The sequence below is a fragment of the Neoarius graeffei genome, chromosome 1 (assembly GCF_027579695.1).
Source record: "Neoarius graeffei isolate fNeoGra1 chromosome 1, fNeoGra1.pri, whole genome shotgun sequence".
In the NCBI taxonomy this organism is placed as follows: domain Eukaryota; kingdom Metazoa; phylum Chordata; class Actinopteri; order Siluriformes; family Ariidae; genus Neoarius; species Neoarius graeffei.
This window is the reverse complement of record NC_083569.1, coordinates 69,065,149-69,088,012: the sequence shown is the minus strand read 5'-3', so window position 1 is coordinate 69,088,012 and position 22,864 is coordinate 69,065,149. Positions and strand designations below refer to the sequence as shown.

The window sequence follows — 22,864 nt, the reverse complement described above, 5'->3', positions numbered from 1 at the left end:
CGTATAACATTTTTTACTTTCATTTGAGTCCATTTGGGCTTGGATACTTCCAGTTTTAATCAAGTAAAATTTTGACACATTATTTATACTTTCTCTTCAGTATAACTTCTCAACATGTTTGTCCTGAACAACTGATCTGACATGAAAGAATACACTCTGAAATGTAGTTAAAATCCTTTAATCACAGAACTTATATAATTTAAAAATAAAAAATACAATGTGATCTGTCTAGCACAGATAATACAAAACCATATTCTGCAGCCTGAAAAATCTGCTCCATATATTTGTGTCACATGCACAGATCTTATCGAAAGTTTAAAAAGCTTGTAGTTTCTGGATTTCATGTTGAGGTGAATAATATTTTAAAAGTAAGTACACACTTCATTTCTAGCCGTGGCAACAGGATGTATAGACAGTCTGTTTAAATATATAAATCAGAAGTGATTTTTTTTTTTTTGTTAGGTTCAGGATTAAACTTAATGACTAAGTTTCATTATTTCCTGCCTGGTTTCCAACACCGTGATTGGTGGAGTTGAGGTGAAGTTAGCATGCTTTCTTAGCTAACACTGCCAGAGCTTTATCATGCACCTGCTTATGGAGTAGGACAAAGCTGGAAGGGTTCAGAATGCCACGTCCTTCATTTACCTGGCCCATCAGCACGTAGTTTATTCCTGAGACAGCAAAGAATTACACAGTTAAAGCTTCATATTGTGACTGTGGTTATATATACATAAATAATATTAGGCTTCTTTGTTCTGTTGACAGAATGGATAAAACATTTATATGCAAACTATGAACCATGAACACACTGTACCTTTTTGCAGTGCAGGGCATTTCGAGCAGGGAGCAGTAAGAGTGACAGACATAATTGGGCCTTTCTTGGTGATGTTGAGTTTGCCTGTTTTAAAGGTCTTCATGATGCTCACTTCCACCTCAGCACTACCACGTGAACCTGGGGTTACTGACGTCACTTTCCCTGTCAGCACTGAGAGAAAATGAACAGAGGTCAGACAGACAGAGACATGAGGATATTATCATATTCTGACAATAATTTCTCGATACAGGGCTCGACATTAACGCTAGTCCGACTGTCCGGGACAACCAAATGTTTGGTCTGGACAAGTCAAATCCGCATCCGCTTGTCTGACGGGATAAGTTGAATTATTCCCAACTCTCCTGGAAGTTCTGGGAGTCTCTCACATAGTGGCTCCCTGAAGCCCACAAATTAGATACAATATCCCGGAATTTAGAGCCATGGCCTAATGGTTAGAAAAACAGCTTTGGGAGGACCAGAAGATTGCCGGTTTGATTCCCTAGACCAGCAGGAATGGCTGAAGTGCCTTTGAGCAAGGCATCTAACCCCCAACTGCTCCCTAGGCTGCCCTGGGTATGTTGTATGTTGCTCTGGATAAAAGCGTCTGCTAAATGCCATTAATGTAATGTAATGTAGAGTGAGCGAGCGAGAGTGCAAGCTAAGAGAGTGAGAGAGAGAGAGAGAGAGAGCACAAGTGCATGCTGATTGCTCTGTCTTGCTAAGTAGACCAGTTATGTTCTGTGTGGGCAGGAGCGTCATGGCAGTGCCCCAAAAAATGTAAACACAAAACTTACTTCACTTCAGACTACACGAAAGTGTCCCCTTGCCTAATAGGGGTAGAAAATAATGATGGTGTTGCGTGCTATACTGCTTGAAACAGTGACTTTAGCAATGCCCATGGTGGAGTAAACGATTGTAAAAGACATGTTGAGGTGAGTTGAACAGTGTCATGTGTTCATGTACAAAATATTTATACTCGTTGGCTTGCTGCTAAGGCTACATTATAAGGACAAACTCCTTGAAGACTTGCTTAAAATTGCAATAGAATATAAAAAGAGGAGTTAAATAATAGTACTAAGCAGTTTACATAAACAGTATAAGTCGTCCACATATTTTATTGTCACATTTTCTACATATAGGCCGATCTAATTTGCTTTACAGATGAGAGAAAATTACTCAACAGAGTATTACATATAACCACCTCAGACAATATAGTAATGATACCTTATGCTTTTATATCTTTTAGGGACCACATATTTTAGGGATTGTTGAAAATCACAATTTTTATAATAATTATTCAAGAGTTACATCAATAAAGTTCCAATAAAACTAGTTGAATCCCTTCAGTGATCCGGCCGTGTTATTGTTTACGAAATTCCAGGGAAGTCGAATACAACAAGTGTGTGTGTAAAAATAACCACGGCGTAATATCTATAGATTATTAGACTCTGAATTCATCGAAACTGGAGAAATGGCAATCAAATACCTCAATAAAATAAATATCTGTGGTGAATCTTCATTTCATTTGGACATTCATTGTGTTTTGTTTTGTTTTTTTGTATGGTACACATTAATCATTACAAATATCGTCAAATATTTCAGGGGAATTTTACGGCAGTGCCAAACTCACTTACGGTTTGTTTTCATTCACAATGTCATTCTGTCCCCCTTAAACTTGTTTTCTTTCGGTATCATTTCTTTAAACTAATTTATACTTCAAGTATTACTGGATTAATCAAGATTTAATTTTATTTCCTCCAGAAGCTTTGAATTTGGGTGAGCCTGACTCTAAAAATCACAGAGCTGGTAATGGGTTAGAACAACACATGCACCATAAGGGGACACTGGATAGTTTTTGTTTATTGTTACAGTTAAAGTACGAGTTTTATTGAAAAATTATAAATCATTAAAAGCGTACTGATTATCATAACTATACTTGCTTTTTGATCAATGTTGTTAACTACTTTCTTTTCATTGAACTAGTAAATATATAGTAATAAAAAGGTTATGGTCAGGACAAGTGAAAAATCTTGCTGCTTAGCCAACTGGACCAGAATTTATATAACTGGAATAAAATTTATATATCTTATCGACATTCGGCTCCCTGAGACAGCACCAGCCTCGGTTAAGGCCATTGCTGAGACAACATTTCCCCCTGAAGGTCACTGCTGGGAGACGCTCTCACATTCCTCGCATTCCTTCTCCAACTTTCCGCGGTCGCCATTTTCACCCCCAGTGTGACAAGCGGGTACGTGACCAGCGCCTTCATGGCTGCAGGAGCGGACGGCTGCTTGCTTGCACTGGGTTACCTCTACCTCCTCCCCTACCCCCCTACCCCTACCCCCCTTACCCCCCACCCCTGATTGCCCCCTCCTTTCCCCCCTTCCCCCCTCAAGTCCCGTGTTTTAAAGTGTACTTGTGTTATTGTGTGCTTATGTGCAGAGGTTTTTACATGTTCCCACACTGTACTCCTGACAGGAGCATAGTGTGTGTGTGTGGGGGGGGGGTTCTTTTTTCCTCATCTCTCCTCATGTTATTATTGTGTTTCCTTTTCTTTTATCCCTGTCTTCCTGTCCTGTTCCCCCTCTGTAAGGACAGGTTGATGGTCAATTTCACTGGCAACAGTGATAATAAAGGGTTCATTCATTCATTCATTCATTCATTCATTCACTGGATTCAAAAGTTAATGTCGAGCCCTGAGACAGTGGATTTACATGGCACTAAAAAGTCTGAAAGAGTATAGAATTTAAATGGACACATTATCAGACCTTTAGACATTTAGTAGGACGCTCCTGCCTGATATGTCACTGTATTGACTTGAAAAATAGCAAGAAAACTGATGATAGAAATTCTGGAAAGTTTAAAAGAACCATCATGGAAATGGCTGGAAGTTTTTGCGATAGTGAGGAAAAGGCAAAAATACAGTTTGCAATTTAATTTCTTTTGGGTTGAATTCATAGCCTGCCCATCAGCTTTGTAGTCAACTGCTGATGGATATCAGTTCATGCAGCCATCCTGAAAATGAACGTTCATTAAAAATATCTAGAGGCAAAAAATTATTATAATTATCATTTTATGACTACTAAAAATAAATGAAAAGCCAAAGGAAAGGAGTTTACCAAAGTCACTAGGACAGAAGGTGGTCAGAAGAGTGCCTGTCCTCTTACATGGCTGTGCACACTGTGGATTCTCTACTGCTGTGTGGAGAACAAAGACTGATAAGATTGTCCCACACAAATACACACAAAGACAGAATAAAGCACTAACCCTCAGATCTACTCACATTTCTTGTTTCCTGCAGGGGTGATCTTGGTGCTTGTGTTGGTGGCAGGTTTGGTTTTTGGTTTCAGGATAGGTTTTACACCAGGCTTGGGTTTGGGCTTGGCTTTAGATGGAGGTGTGGGCTTTGCTGGCTTAGTGCCTGGTTTGGCTGTGGCCTTACCACCGGGTTTAATATTTGGTTTAGCTTTAGGCTTCACTTTTGGTTTTGCTGCAGGTTTTGGTGTAACCCTATTAGCAGGTTTTTGTGGAGGCTTAGGCTTGGGCTTGGGTGTAGGTCTTGCTGGTTTAGGCTTGACTGGTTTGAGAGTTGGTCTGGCAGGCTTAGGCTTCTGTGCCCCAGATGAAGGTTTCACTGTTGCTTTAGGTGTAAGCTTGGGTTTAGTTCGAGCTGGGGGTTTCGATGTTGTTCTAGGTTTAGGAATTGAGTTAACAAGGTCAGAATCCATTTTAGATCCAAACACAACGTCCAGGGTCGGTGTTGCGGCTCGAGAGCCACGTGGGATGCTCTTATAGTGTGCCCTGAAACCTGCCCCTGTCAAACTGAGGTCAGATACAAACTGCACCAACAGCTCGTTTCCTCGGGTCACGATTGGCCTGTGGAAGAGAGAAATTATTGTTGTATGATGTATGTTTTTCAACCTCATCTCTATCTACCGCATCTGTAGCATATGCGCTATTACCACAGACATTTATTTTAAGAAATTTCTTTATACTTAGAAAACTCAGAACTAACTGATTATGAAAGATTTCAACAACTCGCCTTGGACCATCAGTAAAAAAAAAGTGCATTTTGGAGAAAGCTTTCACAAATTTTCCATCAATGGTGTAGATTTATTCTGTCGTACCTGTGTGAGTCAGTCAACGATCACACCGAGTTCTACCAAAACTGTTGGTTTATTAACACTAAGCAGGACATTGACACGAGGCTGATAAACTTGCAAGGTCTGCCTGGTGGAACAGAACTAATTAACTGAACACAGAGCACATCAGTAAATACACATACACCTAGAGGTACGGTGGCTCATCATGGACATACAGTACAATCCTTGAGTCAAATTATCTACAACCCTTTAGCTTACATGTCTTATATGAAAACACAATAACTTTGGTTAAGTGTAAACATTACAAAACATTTCTGTATGGTTTTACGGTTTCAGTAAACAACCCAATGAGGATACACCTTGATAAAACTTGAAACAATTCAACTGTAAATCAAGGTGGATGAATGCATCACTTTAAGAAATGGGCTTATTCATAAAAAACATACAATCACCATAGGTGCATAAGTGAAACGACTTAATGAAGATATTCAATTAGCATTACATAATGTACTGCACATTGGTAACTGTCACATGAACCGTGTTATGAACAGGAAAAGTGTTTTTTTTCCATAACTTCCATTTCACTGCATATATTTTGGGTTTGGTCTGCAGATGCGGCCTGAACTTGTTGTGTAGTACATGTTACTGTTCTCAGTGGGTAAGTATACTGTGTGTGTTGGCCGGGGAGGGGATGTGTGCTGTGATTGCATGGTGTTTGGCCTTGGTGTATGTGGTGTGAGGAGTGCACTGTCCATTGTAGAGGAGTTGATGTTCTCAGAGTCTGGGTTCTCTGTGTGGAACTGTGGCGGTGGTGGCTCTGCAACAGGAAGGATGTGGCGGCGATTTCTCCTGTAAGTCTTCCCATTGGACTGGATGGTGTAAGAGCGTGGCTCCTTGCTCCTCTCTGTTATAGTCCCAAGTTGGTCATACCCTTTGGGGGTCTGCATACGAACCACCTGTCCCTCTGTTAAAGGCTGTAGTGGGCGACTTGACTTGTCGTACTGGCGTTTTAGAGTGAGCCTTTTTGTTCAGGAGCTGGGCACTGACTTGCTGGGTGGCCTTCGGAACTGGTTCCAATAGTTTGGTGCACACTGGAATGGCTGTGCGTGTCTACCATGACATCAGATGTTCAGCAGGGGAGCCCAGTTTTGAATCGCAGGGGATGTTTCTGAGATTCAGGAGTTTGAAAAAGACGTCAGATCCATCTCTCTGAGATTTCTCCATCAGCTGCTTGGCACTGTGGACTGCTCTCTCTGTGAGCCCGTTTGACTGTGGGAATTCGGGGCTGCTGATGGTAGGGACAAAATCCCATTGTTTGGCAAAGTCCTTGAAATGTTAACTGGTGTATTGCCTAGCATTATCAGAGAAGAGGGTATGTGGTGTGCCATGGACTAAGACGTGTCTTTTCAGTTTGGATATCACAGCTGACGATGTTAGGTCACGGAGAAGGTCAATTTCAAACCAGCCAGAATATGAATCTACAAGCACTAGGTAGTGTTTGCCACACCATTCGAACATGTCTGTGGCCACTATGGACCATGAGAGATCTGGAATTGATTGGAGTTGCAGAGGTTCCTCTTACTGGTGGGACTGTTACATACTGCACAAGTGAGTAGCTTTTCAGTGATGTCGTTTAACATTCTTGGCCAAAATATGATGCCTCTAGCTCTGCGCTTAGTTGCTTCAACACCTGCGTGTCCTTTGTGCATGATATTGATGTACTGTCTGTGCAGAGACTGGGGAATGACTGTCTTGTGGCCTTTCATGATGATCCCATTCTCCACTGTGAGTTCATCTCTGTAGAGGAAAAAAGGAATGACAGCAGGCTTGAGCTGGCTTTCTCTGGTGGGCCATCCTCTTTGAATGACTGCACTGAGGGTTTGCAGTACTTCATCCTCTGCTGTGTGCTGTCTGAGCTCTTCTAGGCGAGCTGTGGAGATGTAACTCACCGACATGACTTCATTGGCATCATTTTCAGCAGGGCTCTGGGAGACGTGTGCATTTGGAGCTCTTGAGAGAGTGTCAGCCAGGTACATGTGTTTGCCCTTTTTGTAAACCAAGCTGATGTCATAGCTCTGAAGGCGAAGTAACATTCTCTGGAGACGGGCAGGGGCGGTGTGAATGGGCTTCTTTAGGATAGTCACTAGAGGTTGATGGTCGGTTTCCATGACTGTGGGCTTTCCGTACACATAGTCTTTGAATTTTGTGCAGGCAAACATGACAGCTAGAAGCTCTTTTTCTATCTGGGCATATCGTGTTTCTGTATCTGTGAGGGTATGTGATGCGAACGCTACTGGCCTGCCGTTTTGCATGCATGCTGCTCTGAGTTCATAGCATGATGCATCACAGGTGAGTGTGACTGGCTCCTGATTGATTTTGTAGTATGCCAGTACCAGTGGGGTGGATAGGCATGACTTGAGGCAGTCAAATGCCTCCTGATGCTGCGGGAACCAGCACCACACCGTCTCCTTGTGGGTCAGTTTCCTCAGAGGTGCTTCAATGTCACTGAAGTTCAGAATGTACTTGGCAAGGTAATTTACCATTCCAAGAAAACGTTGTAGTGAAGTGATATCTGTGGGGACCGGCATGTCGGTGATAGCTGCAGTTTTAGAGGGGTTGGCTTTTAGGCCCTCGATTGTGAAGATGTGGCCTACATAGCCTACTTGATCCAGGCGAAACTTACACTTGACTGGATTTAGCCTGAGGTTGACCTCTCTCGCTCTTTCAAGCACTTTTCTCAGGTTGGCATCATGTTCAGCTATTCTATAGCCTCCGATGATGATGCCATCAACAATGACTGAGCATGGGTAGCCCGTGAACAGCTGTTCCATCGAGTGCTGAAACACCTCACTTGCAGAGTTAATACCAAAAGGCATTTGTAGAAATCTGTAGTGCCCAAATGGAGTACTGAATGTTGTCAATATTGAGGATTTCTTATCAAGACATATCTTCCAGAAAGAGTTCTTCACATCCAGGACAGAAAACACTGTTGCCCTTGACATCTGTGCTGCTACCTCTTCAACATTACGCATGGGGTGATGGGGCCTTTTCAATGCTGTGTTGAGGACTTTGGGATTGATGCATAGTCTTATTTCCTGCTTGTCCTTCTTGTGTGCTGCCACCATAGAGGAAACCCAGTCTGTAGGCTCAGAGACAGGTGTTATGACACCTATGCTTTGCATGCGTTCAAGTTCTGCTTTAACTCTTCCTTGCATTGCTACAGGGATACGGTGGGCTGGCTGGACCACAGGCTGTATGCTGGGATCCAGCGTCATGGAGTATGTGACTGGAAGTTCTCCAAGCTCATCGCTGAACACGTCTTTGTACTGTGTGAAAATTTGTTAACTGAAGTCTGTGTTGCTCTCCATGGTGACTTGGTGGACATCGGGGCTCATTTTGACAATTCCCATGTCCATGCGTGCACGAAATCCGATTAGTGGCTGCACATCGCTGTCCACTATGAAGAAAGGCAGTGTGTGATGCTGCCCCTTTAAACGGCATTGCAACATGACGAAGCCCTTTGCCTCAATTCTAGCGCCTCCCTAAGCAACGAGGTTTGCAGCTTTCTTTTGTTGTATGAGTTGCTTGTTATTAGTCACTCGTTTAAGTCTCTTGTGACATGTCAAGTTTCATTTCAGTAGACTTGCCATTGGTGTATAGTGTGACAAAATCCTTCGTCCTTCTCATTTTGAGAACTAATAATATTATCAAGATAAATTGTCAACATCGATGCCATCCACATAAAATGTGTCCTCTTCACCTGCTGTGGCCTGATCCACTGTCACTTCATGCACAGATCGTCTGAAAGCTTTCTGTGTGGGTTGCTTTGACTCCTTGGTTTAGACTTGCAGCAGCTTTTGTAGTGGTTCATTTTCTTACAATTATGGACACTGTTGTCCGAAGGCAGGACACGTTTCCCTCTTGGCTGCATGACTACCCCCGCAATTGCTGCACTTGGTGCTTTTTGTTAGAAACTGGCCTGATTACATCAGCATTGGTGACCTGTGTGGCTAGTGTTTTGCTATTTTTCTCTGTCATTTCGTGAATGCGACAGAGTGAGATGGCTTTGGCAAGTGTTAATTTGCTGTCTCTCAACAGAGATTTTCTCAAAGAGTCACTGGTGATGCCACACACGATACGGTCACAGATAAGGTCGTCAGTCAAATCTCCAAATTGGCAAGTTTTAGCTTTGATCTTCAAATCACTGATGAAGGATTCTATGCTCTCACCTAGTTTCTGATTTCTTGAGTGAAACCATTGTTCTGTTGCTTTGGGGGTTGCACATTTCCTTGAACTTCATCTTCAGGCAGTCTGGATCCTCTCTGGACACCGCCGGGGTGATCACTGCTCCGTTTTCCCCGGACGCGCGCACTTCAGCTGCATAGACAAATGAACGCTCCCGTTCAATGGCTTCAGGTCCAGCAATATTGAGGAGAATGTAAGCCTTTGTCTTCGCAGGCTTGTCCGAGTGTGCTGCGGCGATAAAAATGTCATATTCGCGCTCAAAAATCTGCCAATTCTCTGCGACATTTTCGGCAAAAACAACAGGGCCGGGTCTGCGAAATCCACCCGGCATAATGTCCAGCAATCAGCGTGTCTCAGGCTAATTAGCTCAGGCTAGTTGATTAGCACTAATTAGGACTAATTGCAACCGGTCCGATGAAAGAAAAACAAAGCAAAACATGTAACTCACTGGCGAGAAGTCCTTACTGTCTTCTGACACCATGTAGATTTATTCTGTCGTACCTGTGTGAGTCAATGATCACACCGACTTCTACCAAAACTGTTGGCTTATTAACACTAAGCAGGACATTGACACGAGACTGATAAACTTGCAAGGTCTGCCTGGTGGAACGTAACTGATTAACTGAACACAGAGCACATCAGTAAATACACATACACCTAGAGGTACGGTGGCTCATCATGGACATACAGTACAATCATTGAGTCAAATGATCTACAAATGGATTTGAATTAAATTCAACCTTAAACGGAGGGCGGCATATTGATACAGCAGGTTGTGTTTCCTCCTCACAGCTCCACCGTCCCCAGTTCAAGCTTGAGTTACTCTCCGTGTAGAGTTTCGCATGTTCTCCATGTACCCACATGGATTTCCTCCAGGTTCTTGGGTTTCCTCCCCAAAACATCCCAGTAGGCGGATTATTTACGTTGATCTACCCCAAGGTGTGAATCTATATGTCCATGAGTGCTGTACTAGGGTCTCATCCAGGTTATTTTCCCACCTTGTACCCATTGTTCCCAGGACAGGCTCTGGATCCACCACAACTCTGACCAGGATCAAGCAATTACTGAAGATAAATGAATGACTGAACGTTAAATGTGCGGTTATGTGATTTTGGAAGTACAACTACTTTTTCAGAAGGAGGAACTAAAGGTACTTCCATGGTTACGTGTCTATACTGGTAACCCATAATCACATGAAAGATGAAAGTTTCCACGTGATCACACAGCATTTAGGAAAGTGAGACTTACTGGAATGATTTACTGTATGGCTGTGTGCGAGACATTTTGATAAATGACTTCTGACGGTGAGACATTCTCCCATGTTTGCACCTTCAGTGTTAGAGGTAACAGGGTTTTAGATTGAATTCAGGTGACATATTTGCATATTTTAAACATTTATTGTCCGTCCCAACAGCTTCATGTCTTCCAAAAAGGGGAACTGTGTTAAAACTTTTGTCAGTGGTAAAATGTTGCAGATGTCTTAAACCAGACATTAGGTTGGAATGAACAAACGTACGTACATACATTCTTTCTTTCTATCCACACACAATCACCGGCCACTTTAATAGGAACTTGTTCTTGACTCTAAGATTCCTGTTCTTGGCTGCAGGAGTGGAACCCAATGTGGTCTTCTGCTGTTACATGCTGAGATGCTTTTCTGCTCACCACAGTTGTAAAGAGTTGCTATGAGTTACTATATCCTTCCTGGCAGCTCGAACCAATCTGGCCATTTTCCTCTGACCTCTCTTATCAACAAGATGTTTGTTTCCACCCACAGAACTGTCGCTCACTCAATGTTGTTTGTTTTTCGCACCATTCTGTGTAAACTCTAGAGACTGTTGTGTGTGAAAACCCCAGGACAACAGCAGCTTCTGAAATACTCAAACCAGTCCATCTGGCTCAAACCAACAGCCATGCCACAGTGAAATTCACACTTTGAGATCACAATTTTTCCCGTTCTGATGTTTGAACTGAGCATTAACTGAAACTCTTGATTCGTATCTGCATGATTTGATGCACTGTGCTGCTGTCAAGGGATCGGCTGATTAGAGAACTGCATCAAACGGCAGGCGGATGGGTGTTCCTAATAAAGTGGCCAGTGGATGTGCAAGATTATATAATGCATTACAGTCATACAGAAGTCATACAGTATGTCGTCAAATAGAAGAGAAGAGCCGAGGCACTCACTTGGTTAACTTTAAAAAGCCTTTACTTTAATGGGTTTAAAACCTATTTAAAACTGCACCTATGCGTGTTGGTTTCTTTGAGCCTTTGTCAGTGTGCTCTCGGTCTCCCATACACACTTGTGTGATTTGCCTTCTACTTGACAGTGTATTATTTGTTTATCGAGTTCCATACTCCATGTTAACGTCAATCAAAATGTGGTCTCGGATCTCAGCGTGGACAGTGCCCTTATTCTTAAAAGATCCTTAAATGGACTTGCACATTTATACTTTTGTACAGTTTCATTTTAAAGTTCTTGTTTGACAATTTTAGGGGAAAAAATCTGGGAAAGATATCCAAAAATACATTCTGTCCCACACGATTGACCTAAAACAAACACATCCTCCCTTTCTTGTTATGTGGCATCAGTGGATAACCCAGCAAAAATGCCAGTGAAGGGGACTTTAAAATATGGTAAATGTGACTCACTCTGGTGCTATATCTCCGCAGAATTTGCCTATACGTCGTGAATTGTCTGTTTCTCCACCATTAAATAGTGCCACGTAGTCAAAGCGACAATATTTATCTGCCTCCAGGTCCAGCTTCTCAAACTTTACTTCAAGCACCTAGGAACGAACACACACACACACACACACACACATTAAAGGTCTGATACTTCTGTTTGGGTTGGAGCGCTATGTAAAACTTGTAATAGTCTTAATTTAAAAAACAGGCAGCTAAAATCATAATGAGTCTTTTATGCAGCTTTTTATGCATCTCTCTCCCCCTCTTCTCCCCTCTCTCCCTCTCTGCATCTCTCTCCCTCTCTCTCTCCCCTTCTCCCCTCTCTGCATCTCTCTCTCCCTCTCTCCCCTTATCCCCTCTCTGCATCTCTCTCTCCCCTTCTCCCCTCTCTGCATCTCTCTCTCCCTCCCTCTCTCCTTCTCCGCTCTCTGCATCTCTCTCTCCCTCCCTCTCTCCTTCTCCCCTCTCTGCATCTCTCTCTCTCCCTCCCTCTCTCCTTCTCCCCTCTCTGCATCTCTCTCTCTCCCTCCCTCTCTCCTTCTCCCCTCTCTGCATCTCTCTCTCTCCCTCCCTCTCTCTTTCTCCCCTCTCTGCTTCTCTCTCTCTCTCCCCTTAGTCTCTCCTTCTCCCCTCTCTGCTTCTCTCTCTCCCTCCCTCTCCCCTCTCTGCATCTCTCTCTCCTTCCCCCCTTCTCCCCTCTCTGCATCTCTCTCTCTCTCCTTCCCCCCTCTCCCCCTTCTCCCCTCTCTGCATCTCTCTCTCTCTCCTTCCCCCCTCTCCCCTTCTCCCCTCTCTGCATCTCTCTCTCCCCTTTTCCCCTCTCTGTATCTCTCTCTCTCTCCCCTTCTCCCCTCTCTGCTATGCTACTCTCTCTCTCTCTCTCCTTCTCCGCTATGCTACTCTTTCTATCTGTCTCTCTCCCCTTTCCCCCTCTCTGCTATGCTACTTTCTCTCTCTCTCTCTCTCTCTCTCTCTCCTTCTCCCCTCTCTGCTATGCTACTGTCTCTCTCCCCCCATCCCCCCCAACCCTTCAATGGAGTCTTAGTCTCTGGCATCACACATACATGCCTGCATGCGTGCACACACACACCCACACACCCACCCCAGTAAGCTAATCACAGCTCCCTTGTGTCAAATAAAATAATTTCACACTGCCAGAATGAAGAACGATGGCATGAGAGCAGAGGGAGGAAGAGGTGTGAAGTGCGGCTCGACATGCTCACCATGTTGGCCGCTACAGAGATGTGCCAGGAACAGCTGATGCCTGGTGGGTAATTAGAATCTGGCCAGTTTGGAGTCTTCACCGATCCGTGAGGCTTTGTCAACCTGCCACCACAATACTGAGTCTCTGTGTGGAGTGAGAGAGAAAGAAATATTTATCCTCCTGAATTCTTGTCTTTATCCTCTTGAATTTGTGTTTCTGTTTGTATTGATAATAATAATTCTTGGGTGTGAATGTGTGAGAGGACACTAGTTCTTAAATCCACAGCAAAAATGAACTGAAACAGAGTGACATACAGTGCTGTGCAAAAGTCTGAGGCACCCTATTTTTTTTTCCATAAAAACGTTGTTATAGATTTCTATTTTACGACTTCTGCATTATCGAGTCGGTACAAAAACATTTTAGAGTCCCAAACTTTCATTTTCCAGCATAAAATTAAATGTTACAGAGAAAAAAGTTTGTACCTGAGCAGCATATTACATAAGACACCACTTTTCAGATGAAAAAAGAAAACATAATGAAGGCTGCTGGGTTTTGGTGCAAAATGAAGAAGCGAGTGTGACAGTCAACGTGTCCAGAAGAACTGTGGCTGGTTCTGTAAGATGATCAGTAAAACCTACAGCTCATTTCCGCATAAAACTGCACTCACTGTACACTACCATTCAAAAGTTTGGGGTCACCCAGACAATTTTGTGTTTTCCATGAAAAGTCACACTTTTATTTCCCACCATAAGTTGTAAAATGAATAGAAAATATAGTCAAGCCATTTTTCTGGCCATTTTGAGCATTTAATTGACCCCACAAATGTGATGCTCCAGAAACTCAATCTGCTCAAAGGAAGGTCAGTTTTATAGCTTCTCTAAAGAGCTCAACTGTTTTCAGCTGTGCTAACATGATTGTACAAGGGTTTTCTAATCATCCATTAGCCTTCTGAGGCAATGAGCAAACACATTGTACCATTAGAACACTGGAGTGAGAGTTGCTGGAAATGGGCCTCTATACACCTATGGAGATATTGCACCAAAAACCAGACATTTGCAGCTAGAATAGTCATTTAGCACATTAGCAATGTATAGAGTGGATTTCTGATTAGTTTAAAGTGATCTTCATTGAAAAGAACAGTGCTTTTCTTTCAAAAATAAGGACATTTCAAAGTGACCCCAAACTTTTGAACGGTAGTGTACCTGAGACTACTATTTTTTTTTTAAAGCAAAGGGTCGTCTCAGATCAAATACTGACTTTGTTTCATTTATTATGGCTTACTGCTGTTTATAGTATTGTTTTAATGTTGAAACATTTCATTTCATTATTTTTAAGTCATTTTTGGTCTACAGCATTTCTATACATGTGCCTAAGACTTTTGTACAGTACTGTTACAGAGAGTATATAGAGACCAAACGAGGCATCTTTTTGTGTCTCAACCCCCCCGGCAAATATTATACATTTTAATTTATTGTATTTGTAATAAAATTGCGATATTTTCACTCAGAAATAAAGGTCTAGAACCTTTAAGGGTTCTTAAAGATAGGTTAGTCTACGTGGTGAAACCTTAACTATTCAAACTCTTGAAGAATTCTTGGATCTAACCAAGTCTAAATTGATCTTTTGTGATATTTCTGAGATTATTCTATTTCACATGTTGATTTTTTTCTTATGAAATCTTTGCTCTGTGGTTAATATCGTTCTGTATTAATCAAACATTAATCAAACAATCATAAGAATATAAAGATTTAGGCTTAAACATTTATTTAAAAGCCCAAATGACAATTAATGACACTGTTAAACAGCAAGCAAAAGCTTCCAACCATCCACATGTGGCTTTCCACCACTGAAGAAAGCCAGGAAGCCACGCCCTCCCCTGCCCGAGTCAGACACCATCTCCAGCATCATGAGGTTGGAGGTGGACATAAGCGCTCCAGGCCGGAACGTTCCACAGAAGCGGCCCAGCTTCTGTACCGTATACGAGTGACCGTTGTACACATCCACGTAGTCATAGCGACAGGTCGGATCAGCCTCCAGGTCGAAGAGACGGAACTGGAGCATGACCACCTGACCCACTGGAACCTGTAGGTACGACTCCGTGTTAACACTGTACTGTATTTTGGTGTGCTCATACTTGACATTACAAAATAGTATTATGTTCAGAAGATCATCCTGCATGTGTACGATCTGAAAGTTACATGGACGGAAAAAAATTCAGTGCCCACATTTTACACATAGAAACCTATATGTGATAATAAATATGAGTCAAGGAGGAGATGTCTCTTTTTGCATCTGTTCTTTTTATTACATATACAATTATTCATAGACTTGTGTTATAAAAGGTGTTTAAAGAGTAAAACATGATGTCTTTTGGATCTCTCGAAGTTACGAATACAGAAAAAATATCCTGAAGTGTTTTATTTCTCTTATGCTCGAGCAATTTGCCAATGATTACAATGTTTAACTTAGTAATAAACCTTACTTTTTACCTGTCGATAGTTACATTTAATGTACGACAAGGTCATTCTTATCAATTCAGTTATAGCAGCTATAGACAGATTTTCTCGTGACTCCAATAAGACAAAGAAATGCAGTTTGTCCTCTGTCCTGAAGACTTTCCCATGGCAGAAGTCAAAGCACTGACACTCGAGACTCCTATAAATGTTACATAAACATCTACTTATAGAGTCAAGCTGGAAAGTCTGCACACCCCTTTCACCTTCTCCACATTTTATTACGTTACAGACTTATTCTAGAATAGATTGAGTTTATTTTTTGTCACAAAATTCTACACAAAATAGCCCATAATGACAAAGTGAAAGCAAGTTTTTAGAAAATATAAAATTTTATTTGACTGACAAAAATAGGTTATTTAGGGGTTACATACCTGTATACACCCTTAGCCTAATACTTGGTTGATGCACCTTTGGCAGCAATTACAGCTTCAAGGCGTCTTGGAAAAGAAGCTATGAGCTTGGCACACTTGTTTGTGGACGTTTTTGCCCATTCCTCTTGGCATATCCTTGCAAGCTCCGTCAGGTTGGATGGGGAGCATCGGTACACAGCCATTTTCAGCTCCTTCCACAGATGTTCAATTGGATTCAGGTCTGGGCTCTGGCTGGGCCACTCAAGGACATTCACAGACTTTCTCTGAAGCCACTCCTTTGTTCTCTTGGCTGTGTGCTTTGGGTCATCGTCATGTTGGAAGGTAAACCTTCACCCCAGTCTAAGGTCCAGAGCACTCTGGAGCAGATTTTCTTCAAGGATCTCAGTGTACATGGCTGAATTCATCTTTGCCTCTATCAGGACTAGTCGCCCCATTCCTGCTGCTGAAAAACATCCCCACATCACGATGCTGCCACCACCATGCTTCACTGTAGGGATGGCATTAGCCAGGTGATGAGCAGTGCCTGGTTTCCTCCAGACATGATGCTTGGTATTCAGGCCAAAAAGTTCAATTTTGGTTTCATCAGACCAGAGAATCTTGTTTCTCATGGTTTGAGAGTCCTCTAGGTACCTTTTGGCAAACTCCAAGCAGGCTGTCATGTGCCTTTAACTAAGAAGCGGCTTCCATCTGGCCACTCTACCATAAAGGCCTGATTTGTGGAGTGCTGCCTGGATGGTTGATCTTCTGAAAGGTTTTCCCATCTCCACAAGGATACGCTGGAGCTCTATCAGAGTGACCCTCGGGTTTCTGCTCACCTCCCTGGCCAAGGCCCGTCTTCCCTGATCGCTCAGTTTGGCTGGGGGGCCAGGTCTAGGAAGGTTCTTGGTGGTTCCAAACTTCTTTCATTTACAAATGATGGCGGCCACTGTGCTCTTTGGGACCTGTAAAGCTGCAGCAATTTTTCTGTACCCTTCTCCAGATCTATGCCTCAACACAATCCGGTTTCTGAGGTCTGTGGATAATTCCCTTGACCCCATGGCTTGGAGTTTGCTCTGACATGCACTGTCAACTGTGGGACCTTATATAGGCAGGTGTTGGCAATCCCCAATCAATTGAATTTACCACATGTGGACTCCAATTAAGTTGTAGAAACATCTCAAGCAGTATCAGTGGAAACAAAATGCACCTCAGCTCACTTTTGGGTGTTATATCAAAGGGTGTGCACACTTGTGTACATATGATATTTAAATTTTGATTTTTAATAAATTAGCACAAATGTTTAAAAACCTGCTTTCACTTTGTCATTATGGGCTATTTTGTGTAGAATTTTGTGACAAAAAATGAACTCAATCTATTGTAGAATGAGTCTGTAACGTAATAAAAGGTGGAAAAGGTGAAAGGGGTGTGCAGACTTTCTGGCTTGACTGTACAAGACTTCACCATATCACTGATTATCCTTAGCTCTTAACTGTAATTTAACTCTTTGTTAAATAACTTCTATTTCATTAACAAAATCCATTTATTGTTCGTCTTAGCTTATGTGGAACATCCACCATACAGGTACCTTTGAATGAGTTGCTACTATAGAACACATTAGAATGAGTGCATTAATATAAATATGTGATTTGAATTACAGCTGGAGTTTTAGAAAATTCTTTAAATAAACATATCCAATCAGATTAGACAATCCAACATATTAACTGAGATGTACAGTACCAGTCAAAAGTCTGGACATACCTTGTAATTCAGTGTTTTTTCTTTATTTTTACTTCATGTAAAAATAAAGAAAAAACACTGAATTACATGATATGTCCAAACTTTTGACTGGTACTGCATGTCTCAGTTAATATGTTGGATTGTGTAATCTTTTCTTTATTTTAAGTCACTTCATGTCTTAATGATGGATGTCGTTTCTCTTGACTTAGTTGAGCGGTTTCTTGACATAATATGGATTACTACAGTTGTGGAATAGGGTTATTTACTGTATATTTATTATTTACTATTTACTGCTCAAGAAGGCAAGAAATTGCACTCATTAACTTTTGACGAGGCACCTGTTAACTGAAAAGCATTCCAGACAGGGCTTTGAACCAGAATTTTTTTCCTATTGGTTCGTTCCGAACAGAAACGGAATTTTAACGTTTCCGGTTTTGGGTTCCACCATTAAATAGATGTTCCCGAACCGGTTAGAACAAAAAAATTTCGTTCCCGGAACAGTTAATTACGTTCCCTGTCAGCTGTTTAACAAATGGCTATAAAGTTATGTCTCTGTCTCATCCAGCTTAAGCCAAATGTAGGCTAATTCTATTACAACCTTCATTAAATAAGACAAAAAATAATTCAAAACAATTATTATTTCAAATGTTGGCGATTTGGATTCTCAGTATGTCTTCCCATCTACACAAACAGAAAAAGTGCCAAAAATGAAAGATAATTCGTTTAGTGTGTTACCAAAGGCTAGTCAGGCCCTATAGAGGGCTACCGCATGACGTCACCGCGCCGCGAGATTTTGTTAGGCGCCATATTGGAAGACCAAGTACACATCTATGCAAGTACATACATACATAAACTACAGCTGAAATGTAGCCAGGGCCGGTTCTGCCCTAATCTGGACCCGGGTGCAACATCGCGCAACCCCCCCCCCAAAAAAAATACAGTCTAAATCAGGACAATCATCACATAACTATAACTATAAACATTTTATATCAACTATTTTAACTAAATGGGCTATAATAAATAAGCCTGCAGGCAGCCACGGCGGGCTGCCTCAGAAAAGTAACCATTTGTCCTACCTTAAAACTCGTTTTGCATTTTCTGCCTCCTTTTTTGTATTTTCGACCCTGCGTTTATTTTCTTTCCTTTTCTGAAAACCCGATTTGTGTCCAGACATTTTGTTCTGCTACCAACGAACTAACTCGTCAGGTCTCGTCTCTCGAGCCCGCGATGATTCCGGTGGGAGGGGCAACAATTGATACATTTTTACAAACAGCCAATAGGGAGGTTGCATCGTTCAGGCTCTTCTTTGCTCAGACACTCAGGAATGCAATTACTCACTTATCATCACATGGAGACGTGATAGTAGTCCACCTTCCCGCTCTCTCCATTCAGTCAGCGAACGTCACACAGGAAGTGAACCCCAGCGGGTCATAGAAACTTGTGCAGGAGAAGAATGACTTTATTTGTAGGCTACGGAAACTTTGAGGAACGAAATAAAAACCGGTATTAACCGGTTACCATTATTTTTAATAAGCGTTTCTGTTCCGGAACATAAAAAATAATAAAGTTTCTGGTTTCGTTTCTGTTCCATGTGAAATAGAAAAAGTTCCCGGTTTTCGTTCCTTGAACCGGTTCAAAGCCCTGATTCCAGATGACTTCCTCATGAAGCTGGGTAAAATAATGCCAATAGTGTGCAAACCGTCATGAAAGTAAATGCTGGTGACTTTGAAAAATCTAAAATATCAAACATATTGTTTTTTTTAACACTTTTTTTGTTTACCACACAACTCCATATATGTTCCATGTGTTATTTTATAGTTTTGATGTCTTCAGTATTGTTCTACAATGTAGAAAGTAGTCCAAAGGCAGAAAAACCTATAAATGAGCAGGTGTGTCCAAACTGTTGGCTGGTACTGTACATTCCAAAGCACAAAACTACCACTCAGAATAGCAGTCTTTAAAAAAAGAATAGTCTAGAGCTCCTAAGTGTTCTATGGAGAGAATGTTGATGGTATGCTGAAATTGAAATTAAAACTGAAAATCATGCGGGAAACCATGGCCTAACGGTTAAAGAAGCAGCTTTGGGAGCAAAAGGTTGTTGGTTTGATTCCCTGGACCAGCAGGAATGGCTGAAGTGGCCTTGAGTAAGGTCCCTAACCCCCAACTGCTCCCCAGGCTGCTCTGGGTGTGTTGTCCATCACGCTGGATAAGAGCGTCTGATAAATGCCAGTAATGTAATGTAATGGCTGTCCCTCTGGGGAATCCTTAAACATTACATTCTAGGACACTATTTCCTTATTCCCCACTGGAACCCATTGAGGATGCTAAGAACCTTTAACTGTCCCCTAAAGAAATCTTTTCAAAGAACAAATGATTTACATTACCATTCGAATGAAAAATTTTACAAATCATAAAAGAGTATAGCACCATTAATAAAATGGTAGATAAAAGGAGAAATTACTCTCCGAAATATTGATTCATTCATTCTCTATACCATTTATCCATAGCGGGAAACTGGAGCTAATCCCAGCTGACACTGGGTGAGAGGTAGGGTACACCTTGGACAGGTCACCAGTCTATTTCAGGGATAACACACACAGAGAGACAGACAGCCATTCACACCTGCAAACTCTACACGCTCCAGTCCAAAGTTTGAACTCAGAACCTTCTCACTGTGAGGCGACAGTGCTGACCGCTGCATCACATGCCGCCTTCTCTGAGGAACAATTTTGAGACTGTGATGTTTACCTCTTTTTAGAAACTCTTGTTGTCTTTGATCTGTAATGTCTATCGTTCGGTTTTTATGCTTGTGATGCGGACAGTTACTCACGGTGATGTACCAGGTGCATTTGGAGTTGGGTTTGTAGTGAGTGGGGAAGTCTTCACTAGCCACAAAGCCTGAATCTGTTGTTAAATGACCTCCACATCGGAAAACTGGCCTAGAGAGAGAGAGAGATTTCTTTTCACATTTCCATGTGGCCATGGTGTTGGCACCAGCACAACCACAAACATACGTACTTACACACACACACAGCAAACCTCCAAGACCCAAACAGCCGCACTCTGTTCCAGAAATGTAGGAAGGGCTGCTGAACTTATACACACACCCACACACCCCCTCAACACTTTAAAAGATGTGTGTTAAATGGAGTCAGTCACTACACTGACAGAATGTTTCCTTTCTCACACATACCGCTCTCTCTCTCTCTCTCTCTCTCACACACACACGATAATTCAGCGTGAAAAACATTCATTTAGCCTAATTGAAAGATTTAATGTGCTGCTTTGAATGCAAATGTATTTGAAAGCGTTTTTTATTCCTCTCTCTCTCTCTCTCTCTCTCGTATATATATATAAACACACTCCAATGCATCAAAAGATATATAAAAAGCAGCCTTCATTCCAGACGCACATCAAACACTATGTAATTCAGTGTTAATCAAAAGCAGTTGTGTCATAAAACAGTCTCTGGCTCTTTTATCTTTGTCAGAATGAGAACGTAACAGTTATTAACAGAACCCAATCAACTAAAACGTTGTTGTTTTGTCTGGCACAAACCCTGTTTTACCCAGCACTAGGTTCAGGGTCATTTTGGGAATCGAGAAACAGCACGTGAGCCTTTGGAAAACTTCAGCTTCTCCTTCAGTGAATGTGTGAATTGAAACAGATTTCAGTTTCTCAATTTCTCCATTTAACAGTTCGACTCTGACAGTACAAATATTTCTAAATACACTAAAAAGACTGTGAATGTCTTTATGAATGAATGAATGAATGATAGAGACAGAATACATTTACTCATTTTTTTTTCCTGTGGATGATGCATCGTTTTGCAGAGATATTCAGACTGTTAAAGGTTGTCCAGGTCATACAGCGTTTTTTTGTTTTTTTTAAAGACCCAAAAGAGCAGAAGAAATAATTGTAATACTGTTAATCAACATATACTGCCAGAAGTCAATAACTCATAGCATGAACCTAAAAATGTCCAACTAAAGAAGTAATAGCTACTGTACATAAAGGGTTCTTTTAAAAAGATTACAGCAAATCTGTTCAATGAAATGAAAGTGCAAAAACAAACAAAAAAATACAAAAAAACCAACTGGCAGATACGTTTTTCCTCTTTGTAGGACAGAAATACTGTAATACCATAAGGGTTCAGACTAATGTAGATGCAACAACTGGTGGTTTGATTAAAACTGACTCCTTCCTTCACACACACACACACACACACACTACAATAAAAATAATCTCAACTTTAATGCTTTCTGATAGCAGAAGAAACATCAGCAAAACTAGTCAGTCATTCACTTCAGACATGAGAAAATGAAACAGCGCAGTCCTGCAGTAACCTGTTAACCCTACACACACACACACACACACACACACAAATTACAGCACAATGAATACATGCATTCACTCTCTCTCACACACACTCTCACGCACCTTGTGAAGTTGGTTTGACTTTGTCCTTGCACCCATCGCAACCCCAAAACCAGGAGGCCCACATACCACACACACACACCACCCCTCATCCTGCCTTTCAGAGAAGAGAGGACGAAGACAGAGCATGAGGACGCAGGACAGGAAGAGACTGTAGGGGCGTGGAGAAGGAGCAGGGTGGCTACGTGAAAGGGGGATTGAGAAGAGGACAAGGGGGAATGAGAGAGAGAGAGAGAGAGACTGTGTTAAGGAATGGGAAGTTTGGGAATGGCTCCCAGATGCTGTTGATTTTGGAATGGTGGAAAGATAACTGCCCTCACACCCAAACACACACCTAATCAAGGGCTGTGTGTGTGTGTGTGTGCGCGCAAGAGAGAGATTCGAGGAGGGGATGATGTGTTTGGATTTTAGCTGTAATGTTTATTAAATGGTCAAGGACTCAGTATTTAAACAGTGATACTGATGTTTGTATGTGGGAGCGAAAGTCCACAGACTGAAGGACCGAATGCTTCCTATTGGACGCCTGCCCTCCCTCTTTCACTCCTTCTTTCACTCCCTCACTCATTCTCTCTCTCAGAATAACACAAAGAACCCACAAATATAGAAACTCATTTTTGCGCAGCCACATAACCGAACATGAGTATAAAAATGTGACTGATGGTTTAATCCCTTTCTGTACATTCACTTCATTCCTTTGTGATAGTAGTGACCGAGCCTTTCATTCAGGACCGTGTCTGAGACCTGCACGCTTCTGACACGAGGCTCAAGCT

General features: G+C 41.9%; 1 protein-coding gene across 2 annotated transcripts; it reads right to left on the bottom strand.

The window, feature by feature from the left end:
* Positions 1 to 189: 189 nt before the first annotated feature.
* pcolceb (procollagen C-endopeptidase enhancer b) lies at positions 190 to 22,382 on the bottom strand. 2 transcript variants are annotated; one of them, XM_060924585.1, is made up of 9 exons: positions 22,098 to 22,382; positions 20,488 to 20,596; positions 14,878 to 15,136; positions 13,074 to 13,198; positions 11,815 to 11,951; positions 4,098 to 4,690; positions 3,934 to 4,011; positions 815 to 985; positions 190 to 671 (listed from the first exon to the last, which is right to left on the bottom strand). In XM_060924585.1, the coding sequence occupies exons 1-9, from the start codon at positions 22,184 to 22,186 to the stop codon at positions 544 to 546; spliced, it is 1,689 nt and encodes a 562-aa protein (XP_060780568.1). In that variant the 5' UTR covers positions 22,187 to 22,382; the 3' UTR covers positions 190 to 543. The 2 variants fall into 2 exon arrangements, with proteins under 2 accessions (XP_060780568.1, XP_060780574.1); XM_060924591.1 differs by having other exon boundaries at positions 3,934 to 4,008.
* Positions 22,383 to 22,864: the final 482 nt, after the last annotated feature.

Coding starts and splice junctions, on each gene's coding strand:
- pcolceb (XM_060924585.1), bottom strand. CDS start 22,186: ATGAGGGGTGGTGTGTGTGTGTGGTATGTGGGCCTCCTGGTTTTGGGG. Junction 13,199..14,877: donor TGGAAAGCCACATGTGGATG/GTTGGAAGCTTT, acceptor CACTCCACACAG/AGACTCAGTATTGTGGTGGC. Junction 4,012..4,097: donor CCCTGCAGGAAACAAGAAAT/GTGAGTAGATCT, acceptor TTCTCCACACAG/CAGTAGAGAATCCACAGTGT.